Below are 25,038 nucleotides of genomic sequence, written 5' to 3' on the forward strand. Positions count from 1 at the left end.
AGTCAACTCATTAAAAAGCTCAGGGAGGTAGCTGGCGTCCAGAAGTCACACACCACCCCTTACCATCCTATGGGGAATGGAGTTGTTGAGCGGTAAAACAGAACACTTGGGAGCATGATAAGGGCCCTGCCTCCACATTCTTCTCCAAATGCTGACATTCTGTTACAATTGCACTGAGCATGAGACAACAGGCTTTGCACCTTTCTTTCTCATGTTTGGGAGAATCCCACGTCTGCCAGTTGATGTTGTGTTCCAGCATGCCCTCTCTAGCAGTGCTGTTGTTGACCATTGTGAGTTTGTTTCCCGCTTGAAACGTGACCTGGCTGAAGCTGCTCACATTGCCCATCAGAACAGTCGGACTGAACAGGCGCGTCAGGCAAAGAACTACAACCGCAAAGCAAAAGGGTCACCTCTCACTATTGGTGACAGAGTCTTGCTTGCAAATCGTGGTGAGAGAGGGAAAAGAAAGATTGCAGACAGATGGGTTTCCACAGTTTATGAAGTGATATCTGTGAAGCCAGTAAATCAATGTGTACTCAGTGGTGTAGTCTACGTGATACGCAGGTATACGCCGTATACCCACTAGAAAATGCCAGTGATTTCCGTATGCCCTCTTAAAAATGAGCGATGATACGTAACAACATCATTTTGTGACTTCGCTTTCACGCTTTCGCCCCCTTCTGTGTTAATACTTTTGGACGTCTGGGGCTTCCTTCGCCTTTGGCCTGTTGCTAAGCAACAGCAACACACTTTGTTCGGCTCTGACAAACCCCACGTTTCTCTAACGTTATCAGAATTTGATCCTTCCATCATTCAAGTTCGCGGAGCGCTAAACAGGAAGCAAACATGAAACGAAAACAGACGAAAATATTTTAATGTTTTCCGAAGTTTTCCCCTATTACCACTACAGAAGAAGAGCCAGGTCAGGCGGCTGTCCTAAAGGTGACAGAGAACGAGCCCGGCGCTACCGCAAATTTACCCGGTAAGTGGAATTAGCATGGTTATCATTAACGTAACAGTAGCTGGAATGTAAGAACAGGCATCCTTGGTTAGAATGGAGGGACAGAAAGTTAGGTAAATGTCAGCACACATGCAAAGGAAAGCTGATCTAAACAACAGAAATTCATAAAGTCAATGACTATGCAAATGAGAGTTAATTCATGGTCATGTTAAAAGTGCATTTAAAACATTTGCACCATTATATTACTATATGTTAGTTATCAGTAGTTGTCAAATAATTAGCTATTGAAAAAGTGGAAGATTTTTCTCCTTTTATCTGCTTTTCATGCATTTGTTAGCCATGATGTAAATATTGTAAGCAGTTTATTAAATACTTTTGAGTAAATCTTTTCTGCAGATATTATTGGTAAAAACTTGTATTATGCTAATTAGTCATGGTTTTGTTTATTTCCAGGTTGTGCTCTTTGCAGCGCTACAAAATCAACAGATGTCCTCACAGAACAACGAGTGTCTATGTCTGAGGAGTGGGTGCACTTTAAGATCCAGTCCTCAGATTCAAGCAGATCAACATCTCTGGCCTCTTTGAGAAACAAGATTAGACGACATGAGACGTCCAGAGCACACAAAATAGCCCAGGAGCTCACGGAGAAGGGTGGACAGGATTTAGTTGGAAATTTGGTGAGAGCTGTGTCAGAGACTGTTTGCAGTAGGCCATATTGAGATTTTGATAAAAATGTCGATTAATTGTTCAACCCTAGAAGATAAGTGGGCTTTTTCCATCATTGTTCATTCTTTTATTTTTTTATTGTTAATGTCTCTGGCAGTTAAAAGTCACATAAAAATGCTTATAATACATTGACATGTTGATAACACATAACCAGTCTCAAGACTAGTCTATGCATTACTAAGTGTGATGGTGTTCATGAGGTGTTGCTTCGAGACAGGATGAATACAATTATTACAGTATACCCACTACAAAAAAGTAGACTACACCACTGTAGTGTACTGCATTAGAGACCCTGTGACGTCAAAGGAAAAAGTTGTTCACAGGAATCTCCTGCTTCCTGTGAGTTTTCTCCCCGTGGGAGGTGATGAAGATCTTGAGTCAAGCTGTTCTTCTGTCGCTGGAAGTGGACAAAGTGACCCAGTGGTTTCTCTTGCTGTACAGAACAGTGAGACGAAGACAGTTAACTGGCTCCTGCAGATGGAGGATGCAAATGATGGGGATGAGACAGCCAGTCAGCCTGATTGTTCTTCAGTTGTGGATGTGAGCACAGCACCTTCAGAAGCAGAAGAGTCTTTGATCTCACATGTTGTGTGTGAGGTTTTGAATCCCTCAGACTCTTTCGTACGTGTTGCACAGTTGCCCTCGACCGTTGAATGTGAGGTGCCCCAAGATGCATCTTTACAGCCCTCAGCAGCATTGTGTGCCCTCCCCTGACATGGCAACAGATACACAACTAGGTGCACTCACACAGGGTCATGTAGTTAGTGAACAGCCTCTTCCACTTTGCACTAGGGCAGGTAGACCTATAAAACCTCCAGCTCGACTCATTTGTGGAATGAATGAGCAGATTGTTGATGACTCAGTGTCAACAAGTGGTTCTGTGCTTTCTATTATGAGAGACATATTCTTTGGTTAGACTCCTGATAGTGATTATAGATATATATATATGTTTTAATTTGTTTTTCAACCAGTATTTGCAGTGTTCCTCAGTAATTTCAAGATGTAGAAGAGTAATGTTTATTTTATAAGAGGTGTACACGGCATCTTTTGTGTCTATGTTATGAAGGGGTTTGGCCAATCTCTTGCTGACTTGTTCCAAGTGGACAGTTTCAAACTGACTTAAACGAGGTTATGCTCAAATTTATACACAGCTTGTATTTTGTATCTCCTGTGTGTTTTGTTGTTTTCTGTGTTTTGCCCCAATTTAGCAGAATTGTAGGGGGGTGTATGTAACAGAGTTATAAAGGTTGGTGTAAAATCCGGGTTAAATTGGAGAACCATGCCATCTGGTGTTACAAATGCGTGCCTGCATTACTGTAGCTTTGTTACCGCAATGGATTGTGGGAGATTCTCATACCGCGTGAGGATCTTTTGAGTGTAAGGTTCTATTGTATTATGTCGGTGGACAAAATGTTTGTTATTATTTTATTAGGACAATAACGTTCTATTGTATTGTTTCGTTTAATATTAGTCGTTTAATGCTCACAGCAACATGTTTTTTGTGTGATTGGCTATTTGTTTGATATGATTTATTAATGTGATCTAATGTGTATGTGAGCTAATAAGCTAACGTGAGCGTGGTGCTATCTCTCCTACAGAACGTGTCCTTTTTATGTGTCCATTCAAACGCAGGTATGTGAGTTTTGTACACCAGTTTGTTTATGTTTAATGTTTCACATTGTTTACTACCACTATACGATCATTGATGGATTGTGGGAGATTCTCATACCGCGTGAGGATCTTTTGAGAAATGTGTCCTTTTTATGTGTCCATTCAAACGCAGGTATAAACAAACGCAGTGAAATAAACCAAAGTATTCACCAGCTCTGAGTGGTCTGTTGCCGAAGGGACACTACACCGGGGGTTACACTGGCAAGTGGCAGTTTGCAACAAATTCACGAGATGTTCGTTATATGCATTGCTGCCTTTAGTTCAGGGTTAAGGTGAGTTCCAGGCAGTGTTGGGTGTAACGTGTTACAGCATGGAGTTATGCAGTTCGGGTAACTACTACCCGTCACAATGCTCAGTAAGTACCGCAGTTTCAAGCTTCACACAGTCACGGATGCTGCCCCATCCGTTGGTTTTGGGGGGTTTCTTTCAGGGAGAAAGAGAAGTTCATGTAAGATGATAGAAGACAGTCTTAATCACCCAATCAAGCATATCAGCATCTATGTCTCACCGTGGCGTAATTAATCTGCTAATTAAGCTAGTCCTATATCACGGGTCATGTTTCAGTATTTACCTAAGCCTACATCATTTTATGCTGCGCATATTGCACTTCATTTATATTTTGGTTTCATGCGCACATGGCTTGCGATAAGCCAGGTTATGATATTCATGCATCACTGTACTCATGCTAACAGCTGCATTACATTGTCTACATCTCCCTCTTCGCCCGGGCATCGGCTCGTGCCGGCAATCCAAGATCTCTCCAGTTTACTTATGGTAAACATGCATATAACTGGTGGTGGTGTCTAATAGCATTCCAGGGCTTCGTTCAGGATAGGTGCAGCAACCCTGCCGCCAATCAAGGTATTTCTTCCTCTTCCCTACAACAACTGGACGGCGGTCCTCCTCTGCCTTCACATCCTACACTCGCCCGGACATCAGCGCCGTGCTGGCCATCCAAAGATCTCCCGAACCCTAAACCCGGTATTTATGCATCCTAGTGGCAAGTGTTCATCAAGAAAAAAAAACGTAAGGACATGCATTGCACATTCTTTGTTTTGGGGGAAATATGCATATAACTGGTGGTGGTGTCATTAGCATATCAGCTCACATATCATTGTCATGTTTCTATCTGAATTCTAATTGTATCATTCAATCTAAAGATCACAGGCACGTTTACTCTTGCAGGTCATGTCGTTTCACATGTTTCCTTTCAGGTCACGTTCCATGTCAACCATCGTTTGACCGGAAGGGTCTCAGGCTTGTGAGCCAGGATGTGACATCCACGCATTTTATTTTCATGTTTGACCGAAAGGGTCCCAGGCTCGTGAGCCAGGACGTGACATCCACGCATTTTATTTCCATGTTTGACCGGAAGGGCCTGATGCTCGCGTGAGCCAGGACGCGTCCATCCATGCTTATCCCACTCTAGTCCTACGCTAGTCAATAACTGTCTTCTCTGTCCCCGTATAATTCTCTCATTTCATCCATAGATCACTGCAGTCAGCCCACAAGGTAAGAAACTCATTACATCTCAGTATTCTATACTTCATTGGTTTTGGGGATTTCATCGGAGCGGTTCTTTCCCTCCTGAATGATTACCCTGCAAACCGGGGCCTAATCGCCAAACACCATTCCATTCTCCTGTTGTATTATCATGGCAATCATTCCATTTATATGACGTGTAACAATAAATATGTATTCCATACATCACGTCTCTCCGGTTTGAAATGAAAGCTTTAGCGCAAGTTCAAAAAGGAAGACCTAACAATGAGTCACTTACCCGTCACTCTATCGATCTCTCCCCCCTCATTAAATGCGTGGGCGTCACCCCTCAGCAGCCAATTGCTGCACACGTTAAATTCCTTAAATGCCTGCTCTTCCTTCCTGTCAGTTGTCATTTCAGGTGACCACACGCAACCCTCCTCCACCCCTCTCGCCTCCCGTCTCCTCCAGGACAAAGCTAAACCTTCCTCCTTCAGACCGGTCCCACCTACTTATCACCACCACCAGTGTCTAGACCCTGGGGATTTCATCGGAGCGGTTCTTTCCCTCCTGAATGATTACCCTGCAAACCGGGGCCTAATCGCCAAACACCATTCCATTCTCCTGTTGTATTATCATGGCAATCATTCCATTCATATGACGTGTAACAATAAATATGTATTCCATACATCACATCTCTCCGATTTGAAATACTGTGGTGACAAATACAAAATAAATAACAACGTATTTTGATTTACCTACCTCAGTATTTTCCAGCTCTTGTTGAGCCCTTTTGAGGAATTCGCTCATTAACTGCTTCTGAGCCTTGTTTCTCTCAAGTTTGTTTTCCAGTTGCAGCGCCTCTGCCTCTTTTTTATGAATCTGTTGTTGAGAAAGTCACACATTAAAAACACAACATTTCTTAAGTGTTTTGTTCTTGTGAATGCACATATTAGAGCCATATTGTTCAAATGCTTACAATGTCATTATTACAATGTGGTTGCAGTGTAGAGCATGGTATAATAGTAATTGAGTTAACTTAATGTGTATGAAATAGTCCGCTTTAGTCATGTTGCCCCTCATTGTATTAATTTGTAATCTATATATTCTTATTTTGCGTCTTCTTTTTTGTTATTTGGAGTAGCTGTAGTGTATATTTCTTGTTGGTTTGTGACTATTTTCCATCCTTTAGCATCTCTTTGTGGCAATTTTGACGTGGCCTCTGTGGTGATTTTAAGTGTCTCTGTTTCATATTGGGTTGTTTTTGGTCATTCTGCGGCTCATTGTGTTTTTTGTTTAGTTAAGCCACTTGACCCATTAGGCCCCTGATGCTGTGCCCGGCTTGTCTGTTTAGTATAACCTGAAAGATGACTGCCACAAATAAATAAAAATTGTAACAGAGCAAACATGTAGCTATACGCAATTATGCAGACATTTAAACATTTTGTAAATGTTATTACAGTGCCTTTTTTTACACATTTTAAGAGCTTATGCCTGTACATTTTAGGGTCAATTCTCATTTCCTATGCATGACATACATAAGTTTATTCGTTTAATTAAGAAGACAGAAAACATGTTTGCTTGGTAACATTTCTCCTCAAAAAGTAGCAATACAACTTAGTCCAATTTATAATGAGCCCTTTCATTTATGGCTTTTTTTTAATGAATGTATTTTTTTATGAAATAGGTGTTGTTAAATAAAACCCATTTTTGTGTCCTTATTGGATAAACCAGCAGACACAAAATACTCATTTGAACGCCAACTACAACAACCCTTTTTTCCTTGGTTGGAGAATTGTTTGACGTTCCCTAACAAAATATAAGTTATAACTTTTAAATGTCAAACATAATTGTTTGTTAATTAAACAGACTAAATATATATCAGTTATTACGTTAAGCTAACTCAAAATTAACTGATTTTATTCGTGTTTTCATAAATAAATATAACTCTGCTCCGACTCACCTGTTCCAACAAAGCCTTGTTTTCAGCATTGAGTTCAGGGATAGCAAAGCGCTCATCCCAGCCCATGTCAGATAAAACGGTATTCATAATAAAACTCGACATTTTTCTGCACTGTTTAAATCAGCCTCTCTGAAGTAACAAAATAATAGGTGAAGGTGATACTGTCTTCCGCTGCATTCACAATTAACTGCTGCTATCAGGGTTTCTCGGTTTCTCGCTCGCTAGTTTTCTAACTGTTACAACCGCTGTCTGTTGTCAGTCGCCCCTAGCAACCGCACGTGACTCAAGCGTTATCACCACAAGGGGGCAGCGCGAGCACGTCACCTCACATGGTCCAGTCCATTGAGATGCAGAAGTATGACGTGAAGTGTGCTTTTAAATCTCAATTGAATGACTAATTGTCAATACTCTTTAACATGGAAGTTATTGACACATAGAACATGACATCTCAAGAGATGACACAAAACAGATATTACAAAGACGTTAAAAAGAGGAGAAAAGTCACTACCCAATATCAACTCATGCATATGGTATCTCCCTAAAATCACATCTGTTGACATTTTCTTGAGGGAAGTCTAATTTATGAGTTACTTTGGTATAAACGAAACAAAAACATAGGGAATATGTCCAATGACATTGCTTAATAATCATAGCAATATAACAAAGACACTCTTGTATCTTTCAATGGATGTAAAGTTTGTGTGTTAATATTACGTTGGTTTCTTATACAAAAACCTGAATCTAAAGTCAAAGTTAAAATGAATTCTTTACTCTCTATGTTAAAGTATAAGTTGTATTAGTTAGGGCAAATTACATGGCAATCATAACAATTACTTGTACTAAATCATTACCAAAACATACTTTTTACGTTAGAGGACCATTTAAACAAATCCAAATAAGAACATTCTTCTGGTTTATTAAAGATTCCTGAACGCACTAAATCATAACCTACATAATGCACTATCTAGGTTACTGGGGAGGACTTTTACTCATTGTTTTTTTATACACAAACAAACGGAGGCCTGGCCGCTTTAAAGATACCAAATTGAAACATTTATTTTATCTTTATACATTTGTGTTTAAACAAAACAGCATTATGCTTAAAAAAATTACAATCAATGTTTTATACCGACTTGTCGCAACAAATGTATCCATAAAACAAAATCAGGAATGCACACAAGAGTATTAAAATTCAATATTTAAAGAACGACATCCCCTCGAGAACCCTCGTGTTTTAGATTACAGTTCAAAAGTGGATCTTTCTACCTGCTGTAGAGCGGACCCCCAAACATCCATGGACAAGGGGGGAGGCCAATATGGGGACTCCTCTCTAGTTGGCTTGAGCGCACACAAAAAGCCGAATACTTTAGATAAAAGTTTCAAACCACCACAAGTTGACCAACAAAGAGATATGCCTTTTTTATATATGTAAATACACACACACATGTATAAAGTCTCTGCTGTGTAAAATATTTCAGTCCTGAGGGTTGAAAAGGCAACATAGTTCTCAGCTCAGTGCGGTCCCCTTGTCCTCCGTTAGCTGCGGGTTTGATTTGTTAGAAACTTCACATCCTTTTAGTGAGAGCGGTCCTTAAACTGCCGTGCTTTTGGTCCCGATGTGTGGTCGTGCAAACTCCACAAAGTCGTCAATAAGGACGGGCCAAGCGCCTACAGAACGAACACACAATTAAATGAATGACTCCTCTTTGGATGAACACACGATTATAGACTGTGCTGAGATATTAATACTGTAGAACCATACTAGGCCTGTGTGAAGCAGGGCAGAGGCACTTAATCTAAAAGAGTGCGAAGGAACCATCACAGGTCATGGCCGAGCGCATGCACAGTGATGAATGGGCTCTATTTCAGCCGAGCATGTGTACAAACCTTCCTCGTCATAATTCGACATGTCATCTGTGATCATTGTGCTGAAGTCTAGTAAGAGGTTCCAAGTGTCCTTAGGAATTGATCGTTTGTGGTGCTCCTGCAAAAGTGGAACGAGTCAATGAGAAGGAATAACATTTGCATTTTTTAGAGTAATCTTGCGTGTGTGTTCATTTTTTTAACTTACAACTAAAAATCTGTTCCACAAGTCCAGGAACTTGAATCTTCCAGCCAGTACTAAATTCCAATATGCAATTGCCATTTCTAAATCTGTACGAGAACCAGAATATGTTAATGTACATATTTGACAATAGTGTTTTTTAATGCTTTTTTGGTGCTGAATGACATTTATTCCCAAGAAAATGTATATGCACATCTCTGGTAAACACCATATTTAATGTAGTCGAACCTCAATTTTAAGATCCTTTTATTGAATCAACTATTCCATAAATGATCGTCTAAGTGTTAGTAGATTAAGAAATGATTTAGGGGAGGACAGCCCTGGTCCATGCAACAAACAAACCATGATGACGATGTGCATTAACAGAATTCTTACCTAATCCTTTCTGGCCAGGATTCTTTGCAAAATTAAATGTAAACTGGTAAAAGTCCTTAAATTTCCCTTGGTCCTTCAACTCTTGATCCATCTTTGGCAGCTGAGCTTTTAGCTTCTCTATGGTGTCACACCTGGGAACAAACAGAGAGCAGAATGTCATGTTTGGGTCGACAAAGACAAATGTGTTTTTTCCATTTGAGTTTCTTTCCAACTTGTTTGTTGTTACACAAAGCAATTCTTAAGATGCATGCGTACTGTATGTATATGACAACTTTGTAACAGACAATAAAGTATTTGGCTTATATTATATCGCACTTAGAGCGATAGAATTACTAACAAAGCACTTATATACTAATAAAGGGCTGGCTTATCTAAAGCCAGTTGAGTAGCACTTGAAATGTTTGGCTCTATGAAACCTGATGTACTTATATGATTCTGTTTTCTTCAAGGTTGTATCTTCCCGGTCGAATGTACTTATTGTAAGTCGCTTTGGATAAAAGCGTCAGCTAAATGCAATGTAATGTAATATTCATCACCTTCCAAAGCAATGTCTAGAGCCTCACTATAGGGACAATAACTTGTTCTGAATGCTCTATCCATATAGAATATTATTTATAGCAGCGTTTCCCAAAGTGCATGAGGGGCTGTGGTGGGCTGCAGCTTGGGATATAAATGGGATATAAATACAAATTCTTAAAACAATAAATGATTTGTTCATAAATTAAAAACAACTTAAATAAATCAAAAATAACTTATTATATGTTAAATTAACTAGACAGTTAGTTTCCCACACTGCAGAAGCTGCATTGACGGCGACTGTTTCAGATGCTAAGAAATAACCACCTAGTTCGGTTTTTATATAACTTCCAGTTACTTTTTGTGAAGTATAGATTCGGAATATTGAGAATAATTGTATTTTAGGCTGAAACACAACCACACATTTGTATCCATATCGTTCATAATTGACTTTAACCATTTTAACTTTACTTATTAACTGCGTCTAGCTGTCTGTGTCACTTTCACTCCCTCATCTCAAATTAAATTATGATTTATAAATATTAATTGTCATATTGAAAGTTTGCTGGAACATTTGCATCATTACATTTTTGCCATATATACTTGGCAGTGTTTGTAAAGGCCTATGTTCATGTCAAGCCTCCAAAGTGTGGGAAGTTCTCATATGTAGTTAAGTAGCTCTTTGAGTTTGATGATAAAGTCCATTTACAGACACCTACAGATAACAGAGGAGGAGTTTCAGGATTATTTGAACCATCTGATAATATAATCTCACCCCTGTTCAGCCATGCCCTCCATGAATTCCTGTTTTGAAAACTCGCACTGTGTTGCTGCCCTGAACTTCCAGGCTATGAGGAGGACACTGATGCTGGCTGGGTCCAGAGCCAGGTCGTCACAGAACTGCTGGATCCCATCAATGCCGATCTTATTGTCATCATGGGGATCTTATTATGAAAAAAGGAGAGCATTGATTGATTAATTACATCACAGCCAAATGTCACTTTTCTGTGTTTCACTGTGTGATTTATTTCTATACTGTCTATTGTTAACAATCTGTAACAGGCTGGATATCACATGGACAATTCATGTGGTGCATTATCCTTATACATTGAAAAGGACATACCTCTATATCTGTTGTACAGCTGATCGAGCTTCTTCTTGTCTAAGGCCCCCTTGAGATTTGATACATAGAGCTCTGGACTTTGGAAAAACTTGTCAGTGGCAACATCTAGTTTCCAGTCATTCTGTGACAGGCAGGTCAGTGCAGTCTTCTCATTGGATTGTGTGAAAATCATAAACTGGCGAACTTTATCCTTCTGTGAGGACTTCAGCTTGTTCTGGACAAAGACATACACAACATGTGTTGTTGCATCAACACACCAATAGACATTTGATGAATAGCAAAAACATTATTTCTCTTTTGTAACTGCAGAACTCTTACAATCTAAAATTACCTAATAAAAGTATGATAGTTGCTAGCTTCAAAAACACTTCAACATGGTTTAACACATACGAAATAACAGCGTTAAGAGAACTAGAAATAACATGCTAACATGACAGCAGACGACTTGCAATGTGTTGACTGATTGGCTAGTGTCTTTTTTTATTTTTGACAACATTAAACAAGCAATCTAGTAATAAAATGCTGTCAACAACAATAGATAGCTTACGGTGCTGCAGTGTGTGGAACCTTAGCTAATTGTGTTTGTCAGTGTGCTTAGCAAGCTTAGCGAGCTAACTAGGGGAGCTGGCTAGTCTCACCCGGAGCTAGTTAGCTAATGCTAACGTCGAGAGCTAGGTTTGTTTTCATTATGTAAAGGCAGTGTGAGGTCATTCCCGCATGCTATTGACTATATAAATCACCAGAGAGTAAAAGTGTATGTTTGCAAACACTGTATACATTTTTATCACGGCAACAGAATAAAAACACTCATCTCTTACCATGTTTGTCTTTGCCCGACTCCCTTTCCGCCCATCCAGCTGGCTAACGCGTGTAAAGTTTTTACAAGTCGCATAAAAAGCTCTTCCGGTTGAACCATCATTAATTAAAAAATAAACGGTTTCTTCTTGTTTATGCCATATCCTAAAGTTATAAATTGTATTTGTTTCACTTATGTACCTTATATATTACACACATTATGTGTTGAGTGTTGAGTTCTCAGACGAAATTTGATATACTAACAGGTGCGCATTTTATTTTGAAGCAACTTGTCGGAAGTGGCTCCAGAAATCGTGAAAATAAGCTCCTTCCTCTTACCCATGTGTGCGGATTATCAGACGTCTATCTTAATGTTAAGGCGTGCTTTAAACAGAGTTCAGGACAACTGGAAATCGTACAGACATCGGTTTGTACCTTGGGTTGTTCTGAACCTGTCTAAAAATGAGAAAACTCTGCGGCAGGTGACGGACCGCTCTAAAGACAAGCTGGTCCCAGATCAGGAAGTTTCAGAGAGCCTTCTGCAGCTCTTCAGTGTCCTGCTCAGGAGTCATAGGGCTGACCATGGGGAGCTTCGAGGGGCTCAATCTCATCTTCTCAGAAAGGAAACCACTAAACAACACCAGTGTGAAGAGGAGGCAATGTTACGATCACTAGGATTCTGCATTGCACGGAAACCCAGCACTTTACCCTTTGCAGGAACTGGCGTGTTTGTCACCAAAGGATGTGTATCAAAAGGAGCTACAGTGGCCATGTACCCTGGCACAGTCTATCAAGCCTATGAGCCAATTCTCCTCCAGTCCATCAGAAACCCATTTGTATTCAGGTGCATTGATGGGGTCCTGATTGATGGCAATGGCAAAGGCATCTCCAAAGTGGTGTTCAAGTCCTGCAGTGGCCGGGACAGAATGGGGCCCTTCTTGATGAGTGACACCAGCTGGCTGACCTCCAGTCCACAAAACCCACTTGCTGTTGGACAGTATGTGAACAACTGCTCCAACGAGTATCCTGCTAACGTTTACTACCAGGAGTTTGACGTGCCAGACAAATTTCCCATCAAGCTCCGCCAGTATCTGCCTAATGTCAACTACAGCACAGACTCACAGAGGCCTCTACGCTGTGTTGTCCTTGTGTCCCTCAGAGACATCACAGCAGGGGAGGAACTATTCTCCAACTACTACACCATTGTGCGTTAGAGTCAGAGTACACTTACTGTACACTGTTCTACTTTAGTATTGGAAGTGAAGAAAACATTTACATTTTAAAATGTTATCATTGCCTGGAGAAAAAAAACATTTATTAAAATATTTCTCTTTGTACTCTCAGCGTCACACTTGAATACATATGCAAAATATGGATTTCTATAACTTGCAAGAAATAAAACTGCTCTTATTTAACAGTTGAAAGGTATTTTGTTGTTGAAAGGTATTGCAAGAAAATATTGGAAAACAGGGTACATAGGATCAGTTTGTGTGCAGAATAGGCATTGGCTGGGGTTTAGGCTGGCTTTTTTTTAAGCAGACAAAGGCGATCATTAAGTATTGTGGGGATAACATTCTTTTTTAGTTCAACACCCAGGCCAGATGCCACGATACTGCTACTGAGGTTGAAAATGTTCAAGAGTGAAATGACTTTTTATTTATACCAACATAAATTAGACAAAATAATGTGATTTGATTAACAAAAGAGCTATAGGTCCAACTTGATGAGTGGCGTGAATCCATATCATATAATAACCCTCCATATACCAATTTCCCAAAGGAGCGCAAACCAGACAAGCCGCACCATAGTTAAACATGATTTTGTTGAAATTTGCTTTCTAGTGTTATCTGGGCCTAGAGTAGTATGGTTTGAATCAAATGAATAAAAAAACATTTATTTATGTTTTTGGATTATTAATAATGATGTATTAAAGTGGCCCTATTAAGCTTTTTGGGGTTTACCCTTTCATATTATATTTCCTATTATATATTATATTCCTGTTATATAGGTTGTTATGCATGTAAATGGTCTGCAAAGGTTGAAATCCCAAAGTTTCCAAATCTCCAAATCCCCAGCTGACCAATCACAGCAGATTGGGCTCTCAAGTAGAGTACCTCATAATTTGGTAACTTTCCACCACTATCACCTGCTTGGTAACAGAAATTTACAGAAACAGGGTGCAGTCATACGAGTATCATGAGTTAACCTGTTGCAGGGGCGAGGCACCAGACACAGCTTAGTTGGGAAACACAGGCAGGCAATACAGTAAAGAGCTTATTAACAGCATATTAACCAAATGGAAACCCTCCCAATAAAAAATAATAAAAAGCTAAACACACATCCTACATTTTAGCCACTTCTGAAATAAAAAAACCTGAAACACTATTGACACCAAGCTATGGTTTAACATAAAGCAAACACAGGGAAATGTTAAGGTTATTGCTATCACCCATGACACACCCCTGTTACATACAATAGGGATATCATTTATTGTTGGATGATGTTTTAAAGGTCCCATGTCATGGCCATTTCTACTGATCATAATTCCATTGTTGAGGTATACTAGAATAGACTTATATTGTGCAATTTTCCAAACTCACATTGGTTTCTCATACAGCATCTCTGTATTGTATGTGTATTCACTCTCTGTCCTAAACGGCTTGTTGGAGCTGCTGCCCCCCCCCCCCCCCCCCCCCCTGTGAGCCCACTGTGCTCTGATTGGTCAGCTCGCCCACTCTGTTCTGATGAGTCTACCACCGTTACAGCGGAACATCAGTGATTATGTGTTACAATGGCGTTAGCAACCAGAAAATGACACCAGTAAGGATAAACAGATGAGAATGCTGCGTGGGGTCTGGGTGCCGTGTGTTGGCCAACCCGGTATCACGGCAAGACGTGAACATGTGACGATTTACCATGCTGGGAGACGTGAAGATGTCACGATTTCGTCCCTTCAAACGTGACAGTTACACGGTATTGTTAACCCATGTTAACCAGTGGAGAAATAACCGGAAATGCCAAGCAAATGCTACCCCGACGGTCGGTTGTTATTGTCAATATTAATATAATAATGATTTATTTTTTAATAGTCACACTCCATTACGCCGATTTTCTAGTTGCCCCAGTTGGTCGACACCTCTTTTAGAAGAAACAAAGGCTGTAATAAAAAATAATGTGCTTTAACCACAAGGTGTCCCTTTCTATCAGCTCTGCACCGTTATGGTGTAAATACAGCCTATCTACCAATTGGATCAAATATAAAAGTCAGCCGAATTAGTGTTGATACTGCAAGGTATTGTGTGAAAAGAAATGTAAGATGTTGTGTGATTGCTTATTTATTTATGATCCACATCACGTTTTCAGTTTTGGCGGCAGTTCTGTTTGTCTAAGTCTTCTCAGCAGGGAGAATTAAATAGAGAAGAAATAAATAGAGAATTACAGCAATAATTGTAATATCTAATGCAGCAGAACCGTGTATTATAATGCTGCTATGTGATGACTTTCAAAGAGAAAAGCAAGCACACTCAGAATAAAGTATTATATTATTTAAAAAAAAAAAACGAATTTCACATCACAGAAACACCAAATCCCAGCGTGCATTGCGGCTAAACCATCCAATCATCGAGCTGAGGATCTTGCCTACGTCTGTTTCCGGTTTCATTTATGACTGATGTATTTTGTCATACACACTTTCCTTCACATTTTAATTTGAATTAAAGTATTTTGTGAGGCCTTCTAACATGTTTTTAAATATAACTGCTGGGTTCATTTCCTGCTTGCTGCGTGGGATCTGCGAGACAGCGAAACATTGCGAATGGACGCGGGAAGGGGGGGTTGCTGAGGGGGCTGCAGCACCCCCATCTGTGAGCATACTTGCCAACCCTGCCGATTTTCGCGGGAGACTCCCGATTTCCCTGCCCTCTCCCGGTTTCCTCCCGGGGTCATATTTCTCCCGCATTTCTCCCGATTTCTGACAAGATCAGATTTACTCACGACTGTTTCCACTCGGACTTGCCAACAGCTACACCATTGTTTGGTTTCCATGGTAGCGCGTCTCTTTAGTAGCGCGCGCAACTGAAAGTCTGAGAGGGTGAGGCAGTCAGTCACAGAAAACTGAACAAGAATCGACAACTCAACCCTCTGCTCACTCCTTTCCTGTAAAATACAGGTCCAGCCCACACATTATGCTCCATCAAGGATGGTGCTACAGGCCGCAAGGCAGTGCACTTAGAACTACAATAAGCATGTTAATGTTAATCTACAGCTCCGGCAACCCACTAGCACGTCATGCTTTGCCAAACTGCATTGTGGTTCTGTCGCTACGCTTTGCTCGCGTTGCTCGCTTCAAGAGTAGAGCAATGTTCTACTTTTGAAGCTTTGACGGAAGCGTCAGCCAATCAAATTATATGCCAGTACAAGCTCTAGCCAATCAAACCGCGTGGTTGTGTGTCCGGGCCCAGAGATTCATGTGATTGGTTGTTGGTCGATTTTCAGACACGCACGCCGCCATGTGGACGCTGCGTAAGCGCGCCACAGTTTCGCCGCTGTGAGGCTCCACCAAGCCCCCAGGAAGTGCACCGGACTCTGATGAAAATATTCGTTGTGTCCAAACGGCGGTACTACAATTTCTGTATCAACCCGTGACGTCACTGGGCCCAGAAATACTTTTTCCCATTGACTAACATTGGGAAAGAGACGTCTGTAAATCAGCGGATACTTTTTTTTAAATTAAATTAATTACCCAGTATGAACTATTGTATAGCCCTTATTAGAATGATTCGGTCCTTAAAGTTGTAAAATGCACTAAAAGCCGAATCTAGATATATTTTCTGTCTCCGTTCATTCTACTGAGTCGAGAGTGGGAGCTCGGGGGGCGGGGCTTAAGGGGCGCATGCTCTGTGAGCCCACATACGGTTCTTCTGCTCTGACAGCTAGGCATGATGGGTAATCTGTGACGTTTTGCTCTCTCAAAAGTTGGGCCATTTGGTCCTCATGCACCAATAGAGGCGAAGTCCCGCCCCTTCCGGGGACCTCCATGGGACCTTATTTCGGAAAAAGTATGTATTGAAGTCAATGGAGAGAGAAAACGTATCTTTCGATCCCGTTTTTATTGTGCCATGAATTACACATATAATAATAATAATAATAATAATAACTTTATTTGTATAGCACCTTTCATACAGGGGATTGCAGTTCAAAGTGCTTTACATCAGTAAGAAATAAGACATAAAATCTGTGTAAAACAAGCAGCAAGAGCGGGTTGATGTTTGTCAATCTTAAAAAACTATTTCCATGTAAAAAAAGTCACAGTTTGTCGTAAAACTGTTGTAATATAAAAAAATATGCAACTAGAAAGACTACAAATCCCAGAATCCCGGTCCCGCATGCTGGCTCTTACGGAACCGACTAGCTCCCCTTTTGTGTATTTGCAGCTCTCAACATGCAGACTTGTAGAGATTTTCTCCTCATTTAATACTTTTCGCCTCATTCTGAAAGAAAGAAGTGAAATGTGCTAACGTGACGGCCGTCTTGGTGTGTGGTGCGAGACGGGAGATGTAGTTAATTGAGCGGTTTCAAGCAAAAAAAAGGGTTACTTCACAGTTTTATTCTTTTGACTTGCAAAATTATCTTTTATATTGACAAACATCATATGTGTAATTCGTGGCAAAATTCAAATGGGATCGAAAGATAATCTTTCTCTCGCCATTGACTTCAATACATACTTTTTCCGAAATAAGGTCCCATGGAGGTCCACCGGAAAGGGAGGGACATCGGCTCTCTATGAGCAGCTGTCATAGGAAAGAACGAGACCCCGCCTCTGACGCTGTATCCAGTTCTTATTATACATCCATGGGCTCCACTAGCATCCCCCCCACCCCCAGTGCGTCACAGTTTCGGCGCTGAGAGAGTGTGGGTGTTTCTCAATGTCGAGGGCGAGGACGCTTGCTTGGTAGCACATGTCTTCCGAGTCACTTGCTTCAGAAGCGAGGCAAGAATCCTTCCTAGCCTCGGATAACAAAGAATTGTGGAACAGGCTAACAGGTGTGCAGGTGTGCGTCATATGAGAGGCCCACCTTAAATGGAGCGCTATTTCCACCAAAGATTTGGAAATTGGTCTGTCCGCAAAGCATTGTGGGGATTTTAATACAGCGGAGTCTACAAATGTGCAGCCTCTACATTTCTCTCTACGAAGTACGCTGGCCTCGGTATAATTCCAAGGCTGCATCTCAAGTCGATTATTTTCATTTCCTCGCTCCTCTGTATCACCGGAAGTTGATTTGTCTGCGCCACAACGAGAACGTGACGTCATATTTACACAAGACGGATCCTTTCTAGCCATAACCAGCAGGCTGCTGTCAGACGAACAGCCGTGTGGCATCATCACAAATGGACGTCGCTTCACGTGCCGCTCCGGAGGAAAGGACGTCCCATTCCTCTTAAAAGTCATTGCCCTGCTTCTTGTGGTTTCCTTGCGTCTCTCCATGCTTCCCTGGTGGGAGGGACTAAACGCAGGGAAACGACGCAAGTGAGGGACGCAAGGATTCCATTTAATCGACCTGAGATGCAGCCCAAGTTTGCTGGACATTGGAACCAGGGCCGTTTCTTCCTATAGGCGGACTATGCGGGGGCATAGGGCCCCTACAGCCACTAGGGGGCCCCCAAGCTGAAAGTATATATATATATTTTTTTGTATTCATCCGAAAAACAAAAAAAGTTTAATTCATACACACAAAGATGAACAAAATTTGTAGAAGCGGGAGGGCTGAAGCATAGCTTATGGAAAGTAGCCCTCCATTGCATCATCCTAATACAGCGGCATTATTGCGTCAAAAATGTATAGAAATGAAGGAGTACAAAGAAATGAAGAAAACAGGAGAAAAAATTAAATAAAAGTTAGGGCAGGAAAACAATAAGTGCATATATATATCCAAAAACTAGATATAGGGTCATTTTCTGCACATGTCAATAGCAGTTTCAACTATCTTTTTTTGGAAATTAAAATACTATATATGAATATATGCATAGGTACACATGTACTTGGCAAATGAATAATAATAATAATAATAATATATGCATAATTGCATATAAACATTGTGAACACTTATTTTCAAGTGACTTTTTTTACATTCATATGTTCACGCTGTGGTTTGGAACTGCTTTTGAATGTTATTAGGCATTTTCTTATGGAAGATGTTTTTGCATAATCAGTACTGTTTTAAGCTGTACTATCTCAACACATTTTAATAGATTGAGGTTTTTTAAATATGGGAGTTGTGTGTTCATATTTACCAACACCACAGACTATTCGTAATACTTTTTTTTGGGATGTTATTATTTTTTGTAGATTTGTTGAGTAGGCTACGTGTTTCCCCATATTTCGGAGCAGTAGTAAAGGTAAGGGAGAAATAGACTGAGTATCTTTTCTTCAAGAATGTTCTTAGTATGATACAAAATACCTATTGTTTTTCACAGTTTAGTCTGTACATAATTTATATGGTGCTTCACTTTCAATTGAGTTTTTCGTCAACAAGCAGTCCTAAAAATGTACATGCACCAACTTTTTCTATCTCTGTATTGCAAATCCATATAATGCAGTCATTTCTACTCTCAGACTTTGTATTGAATAACATGTAATTTGTTTTGGCCACATTAAGGGATAATTTATTAACTGCAAACCAGTTACATAGTATTTTTTAATCTGCATTCACAATTTTAACAAGATCGCCATGATTATGATGGGAGCAGAGAATTCAAATTTCAGATTCAGCCTCAATATATTTGGGGAGAATTCAAATGAACCGTCTTTATTTGTAGACAGCCAAGCCCCCTCCTGTGTTCGCAGTGGCATTTTTATATGTACAAAAGTGGTGGGGCACAAAACGTAGATGTCTATATAAGCTTCTGCAGTGAGGTTCATGGCTGGTGAGGCACTGGCACTGTCTCTTAAGGTTTACAAATATTATATTTTGACCTAAATCAAAATCTAATATTATTTTCAAAAGCTTTTTTTGTCTGATGCTTCGATTAATTTTAAACAGACAGTTCAACAAAAGGATACCCACATTTTTTTTCGCGGCACACGTACTTACAGCCAATCAGCTCTGAATTATGTGAGATGACGTATGGTGGGGATGGCAGCTCAGTGCCCCTATGGTCATTATTTTTTTGCCACACACATTAAATAGGACAATACTCTGTGCATGCGCAGTGTAGTTTTTAATAGTCACTGTTCACTTAGACAGGGAGAGGGAGGGGCATGATCGGGTTTTGTCCCACATGGCTCTAAACAGCTCAGTAGGCCAATGAGTGATCGTTGGCTGACAGCCAATGAGTGATCGTTAGCTGACAGCCAATAAGTGACGTCTGAGAAAGATGAAAAATGTAAATTAAACATTGTTGAGTAAATGCTGCATCTCTTGCATTTATTGACATAGAGGAGCCTTATTGTTTACCTTTTTAATATCATTTTTTGTAATTTTCAATTGCTTGATTTTCGTGAAATTAGCCTGTTTTCCTATTAAAGTGTAATAGATTGTTGCATCTCCACAGATCATCTTAAAGGCTTCGAAATCCCCCCCATTGTGGTTAAAAAAAACTGTCAAAACTAGGGCCCCCAAACAGCATCTTGCATAGGGCCCCCAAAAAGCTAGAAACGGCCCTGGTAGCAGTTGGGTGTGTTCAGCTCCCATGTCCTCGCAAAGACGGTGAAACAGACGCGCATTGAGTGGCCTTGACATTATGAAGTTAATCACTTTGATGCTGTTGTTCAAAACGTCATGCAACACAGGACTCAGCTTTTTGTCCGCCAGTGCTTCCCTGTGTATGACACTGAGAGGAAAAAGTGGCCCGGGGATTAATTGACAGACAGGCCCACTTAATGCGTGGCATGTATCGGCCGGCCGCCGACGAAAGTATGTTACTTAACAAAAAACCCTATGCATTTTATGTTATTTTGGAACATTATTCATATAGTAATCACATTACCTGAGCCCTTGAGTTGCCTAGAGCAAAATAATTACAGCATATATTTATTGATTTTAATGTTAACAGATAATTGATGCAATAACATTTGGACCCAATTTGCCTGACCTGACGCATGGAATAAAACATGGGCGTAGGAAGCATCCTCAATGTGGGTGAGACAATTTAACAGGGGGTGTGGGCAGGTGGTGGACCTCACCTCCTCTAGGGGGGTCCGGGGGCATGCTCCCCCGGGAATTTTGTTTTTGAAATGTTGAAGCTAAATGCATCAATCTGGTGCACTTTGAGAGCAAAATTAGGGACTAAATCTATAGATACATCTTTCAACACCCATATGAAACAGAACTCTAAACAGATTTACTTTTGTTTTCAACATTTATTTGAACAGCAAGTGGAGGCAAAAGTGACTGCACCCAAAACAATAAACCTGCTAGCTAACTAGCCTAAACTCAGTAACAGAATGTGGGCAACACGTTCTTCTCCACAGCCGCGCCACCTCTGAGTCAGACGTCACTTTCCCCTTTTCTATCCTACGGCCACTCCCCCTGAAGCCCGTTTCCCTGCCAACCCCCCCCCCCCTCCTCCCCTAAGCAAGCCCCTCCCTCTGAACCCAGGGCTCGCTACAATACTGTATAGTATACTGTATACACAAACTATACAAAAACGCCTTTACGCTTTGGAGCTTGTATATCCATCTGTAAGCAACTGCCATCTAGGTCCCTCAGTCACTTACTCCTGATCGTTCACCTGACAGCTGCCGGGCCTGATGTGTGAAAGTGAAACTATCTGATAGATAGAACATAGGTAGCCTATCAAAACGGCCCAGCCCAGCCCAGTGGGGGGTGGGCCACACCCCTCCAGGGAGTGGCCGGAATACTTACAAATGTGGGCCGGTAGGATTTAGGTAAGCAAAAGAAAAAAAATCTCTATTACTTGTTTGTAAAAGTCCTCCTTATCTTCTTGTAGTTTCAAAAGTCTATCATAAATCTAATCGATAGATTTATGATTAGAAAATTATAAAAGTAGGGTAGACATGTGGATATTATCCGGCTGAACAAAACGTGCATTTATATAACAGGTACGTTTCCCACAGATCATATTTTGAGCCATTTTCTAAAATCCCATGGAGAAATATCACTGCTTTTTTGTGGAGGGAAGCCATGCGCAGCTCACTTCCTGGTTTTAGGACGCGTCTCTCGTCTCCTCTTCACACACCACACTTTTCGCGGCACGCGTACTTACAGCCAATCAGCTCTGAATTATGTGAGATGACGTATGGTGGGGATGGCAGCTCAGTGCCCCTATGGTCATTATTTTTTTGCTACACACATTAAATAGGACAATACTCTGTGCATGCGCAGTGTAGTTTTTAATAGTCACCGTTCACTTAGACAGGGAGAGCGAGGGGCATGATCGGGTTTTGTCCCACTTGACTCTAAACAGCTCAATAGGCCAATGAGTGATCGTTGGCTGACAGCCAATGAGTGATCATTAGCTGACAGCAAATGAGTGACGTCTGAGAAAGATGAAAAATGTAAATTAAACATTGTTGAGAAAATGCTGCATCTCTTGCATTTATTGAAATAGAGGAGCCTTATTGTTTACCTTTTTAATATCATTTTTTGTAATTTTCAATTGCTTGGTTTTCGTGAAATTAGCCTGTTTTCCTATTAAAGTGTAACAGATTGAGGCATCTCCACAGATCATCTTAAAGGCTTCGGAATCCCTCCCATTGTAGTTAAAAAAAAACTGTCAAAACTAGGGCCCCCAAACAGCATCTTGCATAGGGCCCCCAAAAAGCTAAAAACGGCCCTGATTGGAACAGTCCTTCGGCGGCTTTCGATGCAACAAACTCTCACTCCATAATCGTCCAGGAGCGACGTTTGGTCAGGGTCCCGTGGCGTGCAGTTGTGACGCTCCGAGGCTCCTTCAGCTTCATAAAGGGACGCAAATAGCTTTCAACTGATTGCAATGTATTCCCATCTGCGGCGGGATTTGACGCTCATGGAAGCAAGGCATTCGTTTGTGTCGGCTGCCCTTAAAGGCAATGTGAGCGTCCATTCCCATTGGATAACGGAGAATTGTACACCCGGAAGTAAGTATTCCCCTTACTGTCGATTGATTTTACAGTGATATCTGCACTACTCATCGACTAAAAAACACCAGATTATCCTTGTTAATTACACAACATTGATTGGTTTAAATTGTGTGCAATGCTTTTGTATTTTTCCCCTTAGATTCGGAGAAACAAATATTTTTTCGGAGTAAAGGATGGCAGAAGACACTACACGACCCAGAATCCCCAGCTATCGTTTAGGACTACACCTTGTGCTCTGTTTGACAAGCCCCATTTTTTTTCACCATTCATTCCAATGGCTGGCGTCTATGTCACGTGATCTTCAAATTTCTCCCTCCAGAAAAAAATACATGACCGAACTTTGTTTTATTCTCGGTGGAAAATGCCTATTTTAAAGTTAGTTTGGCCCTTAAAATGCGTTTTGATGTCATTTGATGCGACAAATATGAGTTGTTATTTCAGATTATGTGTGCAGTGGATGTCCATGATCTTTAGTTTGCTAGTTATTACGAAGATTACTTCAGGAAATTGCGTCCATAGAACGTTTTCATTGTTACCAAGGTGGTTGCTAGGGACGCTGCTATCGATATTATTTCTGTTATGTTGTGTAACGGCCCGTCCACACTACAGCTTCAAAAAAAGATTGCCGGCGGGCGTGTCTGAAGCTCGACCAACAACCAATCACATGAATCTCCCGCCCCTGACACACAAGCAGCGGTTTGATTGGCTAGAGCTTGTACTGGCATATGATTTGATTGGCTGACGCTTTCACCGAAAGCTTCAGAAGCTTCAAAAGTTGAACATTGCTCAACTTTTGCAGCCTGAAACGCCAGGAAAGCTCCGCTCTGCTACCCACAATTCAGTTCTGCAAAAAGCGAGGCATCTTTATTGCTACCCCCTTCCCCGTCAATGTATAGTGTTTTTTCCACAGCGCAAACTTATTAGTTTAACAAGATCCGCATCTAAAGATACGTTATTTCCCCCTGTGCAATTCCAGTCTCACATCTCACATCACATCGTCATTAACAAATAGACCGAAAACATTTAAAAAAAATAAAATAATACTTTGTTCCGAGTGTGCTTGCTTTTCTCTTTGAAAGTCATCACATAACGGCATTGTAATACACGGTTCGGCTGCATTAAATATTACATATCTGCCGTATTTCTCTATTTATAGAGCCCTGATGAGAAGACTTCTAGAAAAACATGAGGAACTGCCGCCAACACTGAAAACGTGACGTGGATCATAAATATATCAGCAATTAAACAACATCTTACATTTCTTTTCACATAATACGTCTCTTTGCAGGATCAACACTAATTCGGCTGACTTTTATATTTGATCCAATTGGTAGATAGGCTGTATTTACACCCTAAAGGTGCACAGCTGATAGAAAGGGACACCTGGTGGTTAAAGCACGTTATTGAATGTCATTATTTTTTTTATTAGATATTAATAGGATCCCTATAAAGCAGGGGTCACCAAACTACGGCCCGGGGGCCGGTCAAAGGGGGGTGGCGGCCCTTTGACTGGCCCCCACCCCCTCTGCCCCCCACTACTTGAACCGGCCCTATGAGGCAAATCCCCAAAAGTCGTCATGGCTTATTTTTTTCAAATTGATTTTTGGAAAATAATAACATGTCTGCGTTTGGTATTTTGTTGATTTTGTTTAAGTTAAAAATATTATATTTAGTTATAAAATAAAATGCACTATATTTGCCGAATTGTCGTCACCCGACATCTTGGAGATCAAGTGAGTGACAGACAACGCACGCGTAGAGAACTGTCAGTGTTCAGGACAGCAAAAATGGCTAACGTTAAACGAAAAGTTGATAGAGAGTGCAGAATTTTCAAAGAAAAGTGGACCAACGACTATTTTTTTGTTCAGTATAAGGACCGTGCCGTTTGCATTATCTGTAAAGAGAGTGTGGCGGTTTTCAAGGAATATAATCTTCGTCGTCACCACGAAACCCGCCACAGTGACTTTGCTAGCTTGCGAGGGCAAGCAAGAGCAGACAGAATTCACAGAACGAAAGGTGGACTGGCAGCACAACAACAAACATTCATTTGCCAAACCCAGGTAAACCACGCTGCTGTTCGAGCTAGCTTCAAGGTAGCTCACATACTAGCTACCCATGGGAAGCCCTTCACTGATGGGGACTTTGTTAAAAAATGCATCCTTGCTGTGGCCGAGGAGGTGTGTCCCGACAAGAGAGAGGCAGTCAACGGTGTGAGTCTCTCCGCGACTACTATGACCAGGCGAGTAGAAGAATTGGGGGACAACGTTTATGAGCAGCTGAA

At 40.9% G+C, this 25,038-nt stretch overlaps 3 protein-coding genes and 1 long non-coding RNA gene across 6 annotated transcripts in view; 2 read left to right on the top strand and 2 right to left on the bottom strand.

Moving 5' to 3' along the window:
• The window catches only part of ccdc39 (coiled-coil domain 39 molecular ruler complex subunit), a 36,417-nt gene extending 28,926 nt beyond the window's left edge, over nucleotides 1-7,491 (bottom strand). For 2 of the 3 annotated variants that reach the window (XM_079648876.1, XM_079648875.1), the window contains exons 1-2: nucleotides 6,804-7,489; nucleotides 5,603-5,722 (exon numbers count right to left, since the gene is read on the bottom strand). In XM_079648876.1, the coding sequence (XP_079505002.1) occupies nucleotides 5,603-5,722; nucleotides 6,804-6,905 (222 nt within the window). In that variant the 5' untranslated portion in view covers nucleotides 6,906-7,489. Of the gene's footprint in view, nucleotides 1-5,602; nucleotides 5,723-6,803 lie in introns of all 3 variants that reach the window. The other variant, XM_079648877.1, reaches the window with a different exon arrangement.
• LOC307018573 lies at nucleotides 3,059-5,761 on the top strand. The gene is made up of 2 exons (XR_013802445.1): nucleotides 3,059-3,713; nucleotides 4,169-5,761. It is a non-coding gene; the product is annotated as an uncharacterized lncRNA (long non-coding RNA).
• Nucleotides 7,492-7,833: 342 nt separating the features above from the next.
• Nucleotides 7,834-11,844, bottom strand: dcun1d1 (DCN1, defective in cullin neddylation 1, domain containing 1). Its single transcript, XM_079648879.1, has 7 exons — nucleotides 11,701-11,844; nucleotides 10,883-11,096; nucleotides 10,535-10,703; nucleotides 9,244-9,374; nucleotides 8,875-8,957; nucleotides 8,691-8,787; nucleotides 7,834-8,471 (listed from the first exon to the last, which is right to left on the bottom strand). Exons 1-7 carry the CDS (start codon nucleotides 11,701-11,703, stop codon nucleotides 8,395-8,397), a joined length of 774 nt encoding a protein of 257 aa, XP_079505005.1. The 5' UTR covers nucleotides 11,704-11,844; the 3' UTR covers nucleotides 7,834-8,394.
• Nucleotides 11,845-11,868: 24 nt separating this feature from the next.
• Nucleotides 11,869-13,092, top strand: setd9 (SET domain containing 9). The gene has a single exon (XM_079648878.1). The coding sequence runs from the start codon at nucleotides 12,019-12,021 to the stop codon at nucleotides 12,889-12,891; it is 873 nt and encodes a 290-aa protein (XP_079505004.1). The 5' UTR covers nucleotides 11,869-12,018; the 3' UTR covers nucleotides 12,892-13,092.
• The last annotated feature ends 11,946 nt before the right edge of the window (nucleotides 13,093-25,038 follow it).

Source organism: Notothenia rossii (genome assembly GCF_949606895.1).
Source record: "Notothenia rossii genome assembly, chromosome: 9".
Lineage (NCBI taxonomy): Eukaryota > Metazoa > Chordata > Actinopteri > Perciformes > Nototheniidae > Notothenia > Notothenia rossii.